Below are 13,840 nucleotides of genomic sequence, written 5' to 3' on the forward strand. Positions count from 1 at the left end.
ATCAAGAATGTGAGGTTAGGGGTGGAACGAAGGAGAGGACGAATATTAGTACTCTGACAGACAAGGTCACGTGATGGTGTCACTATCACCATTATATTGTACGTTGCATGCACAAATACACATACAAAAACACACAGAAAGACACACACACACACACACACACACAGACACACAGACACACAGACACGCATATACATACAGTACAAACACACATATATGCACAGGTGCTGCGGGGCAGCTAGTGCTTACAGCTTTTGACACAGCTGTCAAATCAAATATGACATGAGTTGACGTGAGATGCTGTACAATTTACAGAAGAACCTCAGGCACAGCACTCCAAATACACAAACAGGCAGACGGAGAAAGAGGGGAAGAGATAGGGAGAGAGAGGACTAAAACCAATACTCTCTTACACAGCATCGTAAGTTGAGTGCATAGTTTATCCCCTGAGTTTGTGTGAGTTTGTAGTGTTGACAGTTGAAATAGAGAGAGGGGGGAAGAAGGAAATGAGGGAAGACAAAGGATGAGAACAAATGCATAGATACACATCAGAGAGTGCCTCTGAATTTCAGTTGAATTTTCATTCACACTTGAACTCCTCTTTAATGTCTGTTTCACATTCGGAAGCCTAGAGGTTGCTAAGGAAGGTTGGTAAGTGTCAGGGCTGTTGTGGTTTGACACGTGTCTAACATGACATTCAAGCAGAGATTCAAGTGTAAATATTCCCTCAAAATAAAATGTCAACTTTATGTGAGACAGACCTTAAAGTTCTTTTGGAGCTGACAGATTATACATATTTTATTCATACATGATTGTCAAACACAACTCATCCAGTGGACAAAATGTCCTGAAGAGTAGAAACACCCATTTTCTACTGAAAGTGAACAATCATGACATGCATCTTTAATAAGCAAACTTAAACCTATCCAATTAGAGTGTCCTGGAAGAGTAGAAACAACTCAAAGTCTTGCTGATAATCATACCTCAGATCATGCACCTGCTCATGTTCTTTACCGTAAAAGGCTAGGGCTTTTGAGATTAATAGCACTTCTCTCACACTTGTGAAATGGAGGTTTTCTCTTGCTCAACAGAATATTTACATAAAGGCTCTACCACAAGTTCAGATTGCCTTAGTCTTAGATAGTCTGTTTGATTTGTAAGTAGGAGACAACGTATGCAGTAGTATCCACTACTCTACCGAAACTAATCATATAGCCTGTATTACAGTTTGTACTACAGCACTGTGTTTGCATCTACGAGTATGTGTGTGTTTGCACGTGTAAAGTGCTCTCACTGTGAAAACCTCAGTAGATCTACAGTATCTACAGTAGAAGTGCCCAGTGTTCTAACACATAAGTGGCCTTGGCATCAAAGTGGCACTCTCTCGTTTGACTCAGAGACTTCATTAATGGGATTGGTTAGATGGAGAGAGGAGCAGAATAGGGTGGCTAATTTAGTTAATGCTATCAAAGGCTGTGGATGGAGGGCCTATAGCAGGAAACCCTCAGACTCTAATCCCCTGCCTTCTCCCTGGAGCTGTGAGCTTGACATGTGGGATGCTGTTCTGACAAGCCAATCTCACCAGGACACACTGCTAATCCTAATCTGTGTGTGACCAGGCGCTGGACCCGCTCTGGCATCACACCAATCAGCAGCCGAGCTGCAGAGATGAGCGACAGGATAATTGCTGATGAACGAAATCGTTCACGCTGCCCAGGGTTTATGAAAAATACGACGTTTTGGGGGCACTGATATTTTTGACATGACTGCAAAGACCAAATATATGTAACTGATCTTCCTAAAGAGTCAAATGCAGTCAACGATGCTGTTGTGGGCAATACAGGAGGGAAATTTCACTGGAAAACTTATTTCCTAGCAAATTCTCCAAAAAATGTGCCCTGGGAAGCAATGATTCCATAGAAAAGTATGAAATCATGTGGTGACATTGACTATACATTGTCCTCTTGAAACAGGTGAGCTTCAAACTGTAAGTAAGAGATGTTGCAGTGAATAAGAGGGTGCAAACAGGGTAATGTGGCATCCCGTGGATACAATGGGCGAGCTAAAGCAATACAGTTACTAATTAGATTTCATATACTTTCATAAACTGGCTACGCCACCACACATTCTCAGGCGCTCTGCTCTCTCACACAGACACACACCTGCTCGGTTGATTTCTATGATCTCCTCCTGGGCCAGAGGGCAGTCTCCGCCCATGCTGCCGGACACCCCAATGTTTCCCAGCACGTTTCCCATGAGCCTGTGTGGTGAGGCGGTTGCCATGGCGAGTGCATCTGGCTTGCAGTAGTTGGGTGAGCCCGGCTGCGGGGCGCGAGGGATGTGTTTGTTTTTCTTCTTGGGCAACTTCTGTTTGGCCATGGCTAACGAGTAGTACATGCCAAAGTTGTTGACGATGACGGGCACAGGCATGGCGATGGTCAACACGCCCGCCAGGGCACACAGTGCGCCCACCAGCATGCCGGACCATGTCTCCGGGTACATGTCCCCGTAGCCCAGCGTGGTCATGGTGACCACAGCCCACCAGAAGCCAATGGGGATGTTCTTGAAGGTGGTGTGGGCGCTGGCCGTGGGGTCGGCTGGGTCGGCTCCGATGCGCTCGGCATAGTAGATCATCGTGGCGAAGATCAGGACGCCCAACGCGAGGAAGATGATGAGCAAGAGAAACTCGTTGGTGCTGGCGCGTAGCGTGTGCCCCAGGACCCGCAGACCCACAAAGTGGCGCGTCAGCTTGAAGATACGTAGGATTCGCACGAAGCGCACCACGCGCAGGAAGCCCAGCACGTCTTTGGCCGCCTTGGAGGAGAGGCCACTCAGCGCCACCTCCAGGTAGAAGGGCATGATGGCCACGAAGTCAATGATGTTGAGCGAGCTCCTGAAGAACTCAGCCTTGTCGGGGCAGAAGATGACACGGGCAAACACCTCAATAGTGAACCAGATGACACAGACGCCCTCCACGTAAGTGAGCCATATGTCTGTCTCCACCTCCCACACGATCTCCTCTTTTGTGACATTACCCACGGTGACATTCTCTGTCTTGTTGTAGATGGTGTTGAAGGCCTCATGCGTCTCCAGGCAGAATGTAGAGATTGAGATGAGGATGAATAAGAGGGACAGAAACGCCACATACTGCAGGAGGAGAAAGAGAGAGAGAGAAAGAGCAGACAGATAATACATACAAATACACAGAAATCTGAATTACACACGGTTAGCACACACAATCACACAGGTAGACATAACATAACAAACATATTCAAATAGTAACAATAGTAACATTAGTAAGGTACCTCTTGAAAGGCTATACCTTATTATATATATCTTATTCAAAAGTTTAACCTTCATTTAACCTCTGTTTCAAAGATACCCTTTAACTAACACAACCACACAATTTTGCAATAGTTGCTACTTGCTAAGGTCAGTTCAGCTAACCATAGCCTACAACTGACTGACTTTGCCTAAATGTCTGGTTATTTGTACAGTATAGTCCATTGTATCATGTTTTGACTAAAAATCGCTATTTTGCTTTGCGCTTTCTACTTCTACAAGTATTTACAGGGTTTTAAAATCCGTTCTACTTCTTGAAAATGTTTATTACAGTTTTTCTCAGTCGCTTTGGTGCTATTCTCACATCACTATTAACATTTGCACAGTAGTTAGTGCATCTCTCAAAACAATTAGTGCAAACTGCAAAACCTAGTGGATGACCTGCAAAAGTGCGTCACTTGCTCAAAATGGATAGTCCATTACTCAAAAGCACGTATTCATGTCAATGAAACTGTCAGTGTCATCAAAATGAGAAGTCTTGACACCATCGTTTATGAACAAGATAGTCAAATGGCTTTGTCATGTTTTCATTATGACAGTTCTCTCAGTGTTTTCCAATGCAAAAAAAGGGCAGAACTCTGTGACACTACCTGAACATGCTCAAGACAGCACTATACAGTACTTGTACAGCCATTTGAAAACTACAGTAAAGTTACACATTGCTGTAGTTAGGGGAGTAAGTGAGTACAAGACACTGAATACGTACGTTTCACATTTTTACTGTATATGCTCTTTGCAATTCTACAGCATTGTGACAGAATTTGATAACTAGTTCACCAATTTTGTATGAAATGACTCAAGCAATGAAATGAAGACTATTAGTTTTATTGGGAACGACTATTCAGCATCCATAAGTATAGTTCATTTTGACTGACATGACATAAGCAAATGATAATGTTATAAAACAGCAGAGAATTGTATGAAAGCAACTGATATATGTCCAAAAGTATTTGCAATTTGTTCAGAGGAAGGAGAAATTGCTACTATGATGTGCACAAATGACTAAATGTTGTGGAGGTTGAACTAATAGTTATTAGAATTTTCATTCTGATCTGCAAAAAGCACCAAAGCGACTGAGAAAAACTGTAACTGGAAGAGCTTCAAATAGAAGGTGCACAAAGGAATGGTATACTGCAGCATGTAGTGTTCTCAGTGCAGTACACTGATTTGTTTTATGTGGGACATTCCAGAATTTGAGGACATTTTCTGTCCCACCCATTAAATTTCAAATAATACATGTAAAAAATAACAAAATGTTCACAAGTTGTGTAAATTAAACTTGTCCTAATGCAAAATGTAAACAGGTGAAAATCTTTCCTAAATATTATTTAAAAATAATTACAGTTTTTCTCAGTCACTTTGGTGCTTTTCTCAGATCAGAATGAAAATTCTCATAACTAATAGTTCAACCTCCACAACATTTAGTAATTTGTGCACATCATAGTAGCAATTTATCCTTCCTCTGAACAAATTGCAAATGCTTTTGGACATGTATCAGTTGCTTTCGTACAATTCTCTGCTGTTTTATAACATTAACATTTGCTTATGTCATGTCAGTCAAAATGAACTATACTTATGGATGCTGAATAGTCATTCCCAATGAAACTAATAGTCTTCATTTCACTGCTTGAGTCATTACATACAAAATTGTTAAACTAGTTATCAAATCAGTTATCAAATTTTGTCACAATGCTGTAGAATTGCAAAGAGCATATACAGTAAAAATGTGAAACGTACGTATTCAGTGTCTTGTACTCACTTACACTGGCAGTTTCATTGACATAAAGACTTGCTTTTGAGGAATGGACTATCCATTTTGAGCAAGTGACTTGCTTTTGCAGGTTATCCACTAGGTTTTGCAGTTTGCACTAATTGTTTTGTGAAATGCACTAACTGCTGTGCAAATGTTAATAGTGATGTGAGAAAAGCACCAAAGCGACTGAGAAAAACTGTAATAGGGCATCATTGACATTTCTCTCTTCCACCCTCCTGGTGACCAATTTTACAGTTTTAAATCTAGTTTAAGTCTTTTAATTAAGTCTTAAATATATATCAGAAAATTATAAAAGCAAAGGTCAGACATTACCTGACTAAACTTCATTAAATGTTGGAATAAATAAAGGTTTTATTTTGTCACGACACGTCCACGTATAGTGTATTTCATTTTTCTATAGCTATTTCTTTCACAAAAAAAGAAATTAAATGACAAACTAAATATAGGCCTTTCCAACATGCATAAACGCATGCATAGGCTTTATTTCAGGTTTCCTCAGTGAACCACTGCAACAGTGTAATATTGGGAGATTGTAGTTTGAGCTGGTGATCACCTTAATAATGATTAACACACTGTACACTGTAGTATTTGTATTAAAATGTTCACGTTTTCATCAAATACAAGTAGATGTATTTGATGTTTTATACTGACATTATAGTCAAAGAGAGACTGAAGAGTTCTTTTACTGCAGTTGCATTCTGCAGACTTGGGTAACTGATGACTGAGACAGATCTTGCCCAGAAGATTGGGCTCGTCATGTGCCAGATCAGGCCAGTGTCCTATTGAGAGACAGCTGCCATCAGGGCAATTATATTTCAAAGCTTCAGAAAGACGTGATGAGAAAATGTCTTTCCTATCTTGACTTGAAGAGCAGCGGGCAATAGGCCTAGCCTACAAATAAATACATGAAAGCCTGGTTGTGTATATACTACCCAGTGTTGTGTTCTGTGAGATAGATGGTCTGTGTTGCCGGTTTGGGAATGAGCTGGTGCTATTGTGTCTCCGTTTGGGCCATTGCAGGGGTTTCGCTGCTAGCTCTTCCACCAGATGGAAGACAGGGGGCAGCAAACACAACAAAGAGCAGCTGAAAGCAAGCGTGTGTTTAAAAGGGAGGGAGAGCGAGAGCGAGAGGGGGAGGGAGGTAACCTCCTCAGTGCTGCAATCTCACCGACACACTGCACAGAGACCGAGGAAGAGCAGAGAGGGAGGGAGGGGGGGGCGACAGAAATGGGGTAGCTGCATAAAGACGGGAAAGAAAGATGAAAAAGGGAGAGAGAGAGAGAGAGAGAGAGAGGTAAGCCGAGGGAACGGGATTGAGAGGGATGTTGAGTTATAGCATGGTGCAGAACCACAGCCACCATTATGAAAACAGAGTTGTCATGTTCTTTCTCATACAGATAAATGTCCATTGATCGAGCAGTGAGGTGTGTGTGTGTGTGTGTGTGTGTGTGGCCCGTCTAAAGCCCAGCCACTTCTCCCTATCAGCCAGGATCAATATCATCAGTTCTTCTGTGACAACAGACAACTGCCACCCCCCCCCCCCCACACACACACTCTACTCAACACACATAATTAATCTATGTTTTATATAACACATCATTACCATACATTTAGGAATGCATGTAGATGCCTGTGGTGTGTGTGTGTGTCTATGAGAGAGAGAGAGAGAGAGAGAGAGAGAGAGAGAGAGAGAGAGAGAGTGTGCAGGTGTGTGTGTAAGAATGTGTGCATGTGCTGTATGTATGTGTGTGTGTGTGTGTGTGTGTGTGTGTGTGTGTTTCTGTATATGTTTGTGTGTGTTTGTGTAGAGGGCTAATGTTCTCCTTCCCTCTGCTCACCACAAAGATTCCTGTACACAAATTTCTATTTCTGTACCTTTATAATTCTGCTGCCGTCTCCCTCCTCCATTTGCTTGCCTTCCCTCTCTCTCTCCCCCTCTATCTCTCTCTTCCCCTCTCTCTCTCCCCCTCTATCTCTCTCTTCCCCTCTATCTCTCTCTTCCCCTCTCTCTCTCCCCCTCTATCTCTCTCTCCCCCTCGCTCTCTCTCTTCCCCTCTCTCTCTCTCTAAGCCTGGCTATATCTCTGCAAGGCTGCACAGCCAGAGCCCTGAATGGAAGGCTACTTTAAGAAAAGCTGGTACGAAGCCATTAATGTCTTGAAAAGGCCTGATCAGATTGTAACACCAGATTAATCCTGCAGCCACATACCATTAAACGCACCGGCATGCCTGCAGTTCTCACACACACAGTTTGAAAACGTGCAGATTTCCTGCACACAGGATCACAATGGGAAATATGTTTTTGAGGACGTTTCCCAAATAACCGCAGTCAGGTCAGTCCTCCCGTGGTGTTTAGGAGCAGCCTAATGAAGGGATGAGGCATCCTCGGAGATTTGACAAATTCCCCGAGCCGATTAGCAGGAGCTAATTTAACAAACCCATTTCATCTTCCAGTGTCCTAGAAACAGATGAGGATCCTGTTGTTGAGTCAATGAGACAGGAGACTGACCTGCCTGATCTCAGCCCAAGCCATAGGCCAGCACCCTCGTACTGGTGCCCCACAATTTATTTTCAATGGAGATGTACGTGTGTAATTATGTGTGCAAAGAAAATGTTAGAAACTGGAGATGTAATATTATATTGAAAAATTGTTTATTCAATTATAAGTCGCAAAATCATAAATGATAGCCAACCTGCACATAATGTAGGTTTAGTGATAGACTGCGAACGCAATTGAGAAAACACAGTGCTGATAACACACCAAGGTCATGTGTTTTGCTCTCTGGGATCACACACCTGGATAACGATTCTCCTACCTGCACATTATACATTAAATAGATCCATTTAAATTTATTGCAATGCATTTTTGTTACTGTCATGAAAAGATAAAGCAAAGTAGGTTAAATTAAATAGGGAAGGGAAATAATGAACTGTATGTTTTTGCAACCTATTATCCCAATGTTAGGCTGAAACCCAAGCGTAACATCATAGGGACAGGAAACAGGCAGTAGATTGAATGAGAGAAGAGGGCTGGAGCCATTGCATTTTTAGGTTCCTGTTTACTGCGTGGATTGCCGTAACACTAAGCCAACCATAGCAGAGGCACCACTCAGCAGTTCTAACACCCTACACAACCAGCCACCATCAATTCAGGTCAGCTTTTAAAACATCAACAATAGGTCCAAAGAGAACAATAGGCAATACATGTATTGTCATAAGTGGACATAAATTCAGAATGTGCTGCTACAGTTTCTGAGAGCAATGTATTACTTGACCTAGCTGTTATGACATCAGCGAGGTTGTTAAGTATAAAATTATGTTTCATTGTTCTTTAAAGTACAATCATTGTTAATTAATAGCATACTTAATGCTGTGTGTGTGTGTGTGTGTGTGTGTGTGTGTGTGTGTGTGTGTGTGTGTGTGTGTGTGTGTGTGTGTGTTGATGAATGAATTCTTGCATTGGTGTCACTAAGGTTCTTTAACACAGACCCTTACACAACATGGCTCCCAGAGTTCCCAAGTAAAGTAATGTATTACTTGACCTAACTGTTATAACATCAGCCAGGTTAAGTATAAAGTGTTGTTTCATTGTTCTTTAAAGTAACACCATGGATCACTGTAAATTAATTGCCATTCAATGCTGTGTGTGTGTGTGTGTGTGTGTGTGTGTGTGTGTGTGTGTGTGTGTGTGTGAGGCAGTGTGTCTGTGTACTTGTGTGCACTGGTGTCACTGTGGTTTTTTAACACAGGTCCTTACACAACATGGTGCCCAGAGTTCTACTGAAACACAGACAACAGTGGGATGCTCTGAAATATTTACAAGGTTAACAGTGACGTTGACAGAGAGGCCAATCCTCAGGCATGAGGCACTGGACCGGCACTCTCCCTTTTCCCCCCCTCTCCTACTCACACCACCACCCCCACCCACCACCACTCCCACCCCCACCCACCACCTACTACCACCCCCACCAGCCACTACCACCCCCACCACCACCCACCCACCACCACCACACACTCCCACCCCCACCACCCACTACCACCCCCACCCACCAGCCGCAGTAGCAGCAGACTCACCCCTGACCCCTCACATCTGATACCCTCACCCCAGTGGTCAGGCCTCATTCCCTCTCCACCTCACCTCTCACCCCCTCCACTATAACTCCCCCTGCTGTGCTGCACCCCCTCTCCCCAGCCTCACCTCATCCATCACTACCAGTGCAGTCTCATTACCTTGGGTCACTTCATACTCACCAACAACAGCATTACAAATATCTGAAATACTACACTCTGTGTTACTAGCATAACTTAATAGTGGCCCAGGCCACAAACAGACTACTGCTATTCTTTTGCCTGGTCTTTTCTTACAGGTATAGGATAAGTAATGGGGGGGGGGGAACTTGATATGACCCAAACAAACCTGGCTGTCATACGCCGGTACAGTTATTGCGTCAGTAGATCCTTGTTAGCTCAGCTGTCCTCTCACTGCTCTCTCTCGGTCTCTCTCTCTCTCCCTCTCTCTCTCTCGGTCTCTCTCTCTCTCGGTCTCTCTCTCTCTCCCTCTCTCTCTCTCGGTCTCTCTCTCTCTCGGTCTCTCTCTCTCTCGGTCTCTCTCGGTCTCTCTCTCTCTCCCTCTCTCTCTCTCGGTCTCTCTCTCTCTCGGTCTCTCTCTCTCTCGGTCTCTCTCGGTCTCTCTCTCTCTCCCTCTCTCTCTCTCGGTCTCTCTCTCTCTCGGTCTCTCTCTCTCTCCCTCTCTCTCTCTCGGTCTCTCTCTCTCTCGGTCTCTCTCTCTCTCGGTCTCTCTCGGTCTCTCTCTCTCTCGGTCTCTCTCTCTCTCGGTCTCTCTCTCTCTCCCTCTCTCTCTCTCGGTCTCTCTCTCTCTCCCTCTCTCTCTCTCTCCCTCTCTCTCTGTCGTTTCCTTTCTCTCACTGTGTGTAACCCACTCTCTCTTCAGTTCGTGACATAGTCACATAATCGAAGGTCTACATTTCCTGGTCACATAACTAAGGTTTTCGCATATTTTTGCTAATGGGACTTAATATACATATCCCTTTATCTGTGTTGACTGATCCCGTCATTCATGGCACCCATAATGAGAAAAATAACATACTGTACTGAATATACGTACTGAATACAGTATGTCACAACATTTGTCCATCATTGCTATTGGTTTCTGGAAATTCATTTGATAGGATGGAAATGATGCCGGTAAATGTGTAATTTATATAGTGCCATACAAACAGCAATGTTATGTAGACCTTTGTGCTACATGTATATACATATTGACAGAGAGAAAGAAGAAACCCCTGGATGTGGGGTTTGAGAGGATAGCGAGAGTGTAGCTGATGCAAGGCTTAAATGATAGTAAATAAACCAGAGATGGAAGGATGGTCAGCATCTCTGTTTCATAGGGTCATTGTGAGGGCTGTCTGTCAGGCAGTATTACACTGTGTGGTCAGAAGGGTTAGAAAATCGTAAAAATTGACCCATGAATGGGTCTGTGTGCAGTAGAATGAGTGTAATTGAAGCACCATGGTAAAACAAAATCGCCACAATGGTCATTTTTTAAAAAACCAATGGACACATTCGTATTTGTATTTGTGCTTGTATATTGTATTTGTGCTTCCTGTGGGACTACACACACCAAGGCTAACTCTGGTGCAATGCATCAAATGTTTACATTTATGTTTTAATTGCACACTGTCCCTTACAAATAAATTGAAATTGAATTTAATTGAGAGTCCAGCGCTGTGGCCTGTCAGCCTTTTCAGCTGTGCACTGAATGAGAATCCTTCTCTGTGTCACACAGGTGAAGGGATGATTCATCTGATTGGCTGGTCATTTTCCAGATCCTCTAGGAGAGGGTTTTTGTGCTGATCACCCCAAATGCGACCTTCTCCTTAGTAAATGTCTGGGCGGGCTGCTGCAAAATTAAACAGCCCACTCACACAGATTCAATTTGTCAGCCTATTGATTTAGGCTTGCCTTTATGCTTTGCCTTGCACTTCAAACTAATGCGGGGCCATTACAAACTAGAAGTGTGTACTTCTGACCACAGCTGCCCACTCATGAGAGATGTCTTTCCCCCGAAAGGTAAAGAGCAACAACCCGTCAAACACTGTTCTCCGCGGAGTCCTTCATAGGGCCTCTGTCAATGGCATAGTTGACTAACGTCATCTCACTGTCACCACTTTTTATTAGTATCGATGTGCCAGTTCATGTTGGCAAACTACCCATCATCAGCTTTCTATCTCCAAACTAAACAGGTATTAGTTTGTTTGTGTTTCTCGTGTTGAAGCACCTGTACGCCGCGTCCCGTCTCTTCATCATTAGCGCCGTCATTTGTCTTAACCAAACTATGTGAATGAAGCACGGCAGGAAACACTGCTCTTAGTGCATTGTGGGTAGCTTACCATCCAATACAGCACAAAGCCTCCCAGCACACTGCACACACACACAAGTGCAGTAGCACGTTGTGCTGCAACAAACACAACCAAGGCTCGGCATTGCACTGGCATGTACAATATGGCTTATTGATTTCTCACAGTTCGTATATCATATTCCTGTGTATTGTCCTTTCTAACAGCACTGTGAAAAACTGTATGCCTAATACCCAACTTACAATACAGCGGAACTCTTTCTGTCTCTAACTATTAATGTTGCCTCTTGCTTCAATCTGTCTTCCTATTTTCTCTCTTGACTTAAAGTGACCTACTTTCCACTAGTGCAGTATCCTCCATGTTATATACCCCAAGCCCAAGCCCCTTACTGTTTAACTATTCACAAAATATCCCTCATCCTCTCGCCTATGAAGTCGCGTCCTGTGACCCTTTCTCTGTCCCTGTCCCGTTTCTTTGTGCTTTCCCACTGTTTCCCTCTGTCCTCTATGACTCGGCATGTGTTTTGTCCCCTGTCCTGGTGTTTTTCCCTCCTGTTCTTTCCCTCTTGTGGCATCATTTTTTAGGATTATCACCCTATCATCACTCTATCCCTGGCATGCTCTAAAAAGAGAGTCCACTTGGTCGTAAACATTGTCCGCAGTTCTGACATTCAAAACAGCCTTCAGCCCAAACTCTGTCTTTCTACTCTGGAGAAAGTTGATTCTCTTCCAGGATCATTGAATGAACTGCCTAAAAATTGAGTTATTTCCAGGTGGTGTGAGCACAAAGAGAACAGTTTGATGCTAACACACAAACCCAGACCCATATATCAGTGCACCTACATCCCCTACCTAATATTTCCCCTACCTAATTAATTTGACAGGGTGTAAGGAAATGGGTCACTTCGAAGAGAAAGAAAGGGAGGAAGAAAAAGAAAGAGAGAGAGAGAGAGAGAGAGAGAGAGAGAGAGAGAGAGAGAGAGAAGCTGAGCGAGTACAGCACCAATCGGAAGAAGTAGCAAACGAGGCAAAGTGGAGACTGACTTGGAAAAAAGATGGAGAGGAAGAAAGAGATCTAGACTGGTGATCAAAACAGACAATTAGCATCAATTAGCATAGGAGGCCTAGGGACTGCCTGGACATTTCAGGACTCATCATGTAAAACTGACCTAACTGTGTCAGTAAAGGAGAGGAGATGTGGTAGGCAGTGGATGAAAAAGAGCTCCAACACTATTTCCCTGTGCCTATCATAACCTCTAGCTACTCCATACTGCAACATGCAGTCAAGGTCTCCTCTTTACTTCTTTGAGCCATGACTTTTCCTAGTTATATTAGTGGGTTTGTAACGCACTAAACTCGTAGGTGTACCAAGCGACAAGACGTGTCAGTATATCATGCTTAACAAAAGAATTAAGACAGAAATCTATCCACAATTAACATGCTGTATTCCAGGACATATCAAAACAATTGACTTACTGCATGAATGTATTGCAGATACGTTAGAATCAAATGGTGTAAACGAACAAACCTCAGAACACACAGGGATGCAATGGGTCACTGTTGAGGGCTTTCTTGCATCTCTCTTTTCTCTTCGGAAGCATGTGTGTGTGCTTTTGCATTAGAACGCTGTTTGAGCATCTGTGTCTGCTACAGTTCGTTGGGAGTGTGTGTGCGTGTTAGCCGAGTTGTTCTCTTAAGTGCATGTAAGGAAAGTTTCCTGCCTCTGTGCCTCTAATGCACCACTATAAACAAGAGAGGAGGAAAAAGGAAAAGAAGAGAAGGTCGGAGGGAGAGAAACAAGCAAAGGGTTATAAAGCTATGAAGAGACACAAGAGATATACCAATAAAAGCAAGTCAATAAGAAATTGAAAGCTGTCCGAGGTGGGGCTGCAGTAAGAGAGCAATGAAGCAAATAAGGGAGATTAAAAAAGAGATGGATGGGAGACACAGTGCCCTCTATCTATGAGTAGTGGAACTGCATTCTTGCTTCCACTGCAGTAGCCAAGGTGCATTGACATGACGTGGTAAGGTCCCTCTCCCCCCACCCCCTTCACTGTCACACAGAAAGACTACAACAAAGCACAGAGAGTAATGGATGTGTGATAGAGAGGAAGTGTATGTGTGCATGTATGTATGTATGTGTGTGTATGTATGTGTGTGAGTGTGTGTTTGGGGGGGGGGCAAGGGAGAGGGAGAAATGAAAAAGCTAAGTGAAGAGCTTAAAAGTAAATGAGGGCAAGGAGGAGGAGAGACAGGGTGGAACGAAAAAATATAAGGTGGGTAGAGAGAGGGTGAACGAGGTGAGAGTGAAATAAAGAAGAAGGCAGTCTCGACAACATCTTCGCCTGC

At 43.5% G+C, this 13,840-nt stretch overlaps 1 protein-coding gene across 3 annotated transcripts in view; it reads right to left on the minus strand.

The window, feature by feature from the left end:
* Window positions 1-13,840, minus strand: part of kcnc3a (potassium voltage-gated channel, Shaw-related subfamily, member 3a) — a 41,882-nt gene that overhangs the window by 11,993 nt on the left and 16,049 nt on the right. For all 3 annotated transcript variants that reach the window (XM_076266831.1, XM_076266830.1, XM_076266832.1), the window contains exon 2: window positions 2,163-3,147. In XM_076266831.1, coding sequence (XP_076122946.1) covers window positions 2,163-3,147 — 985 coding nt within the window. The remainder of the gene's footprint in view (window positions 1-2,162; window positions 3,148-13,840) is intronic.

Source organism: Alosa pseudoharengus, unplaced genomic scaffold, assembly GCF_046254945.1.
Source record: "Alosa pseudoharengus isolate Yale_2024_CS ecotype anadromous, Long Island Sound unplaced genomic scaffold, YU_APseudo_1.1 YU_APseudo_1.1_scf_4, whole genome shotgun sequence".
Lineage (NCBI taxonomy): Eukaryota > Metazoa > Chordata > Actinopteri > Clupeiformes > Clupeidae > Alosa > Alosa pseudoharengus.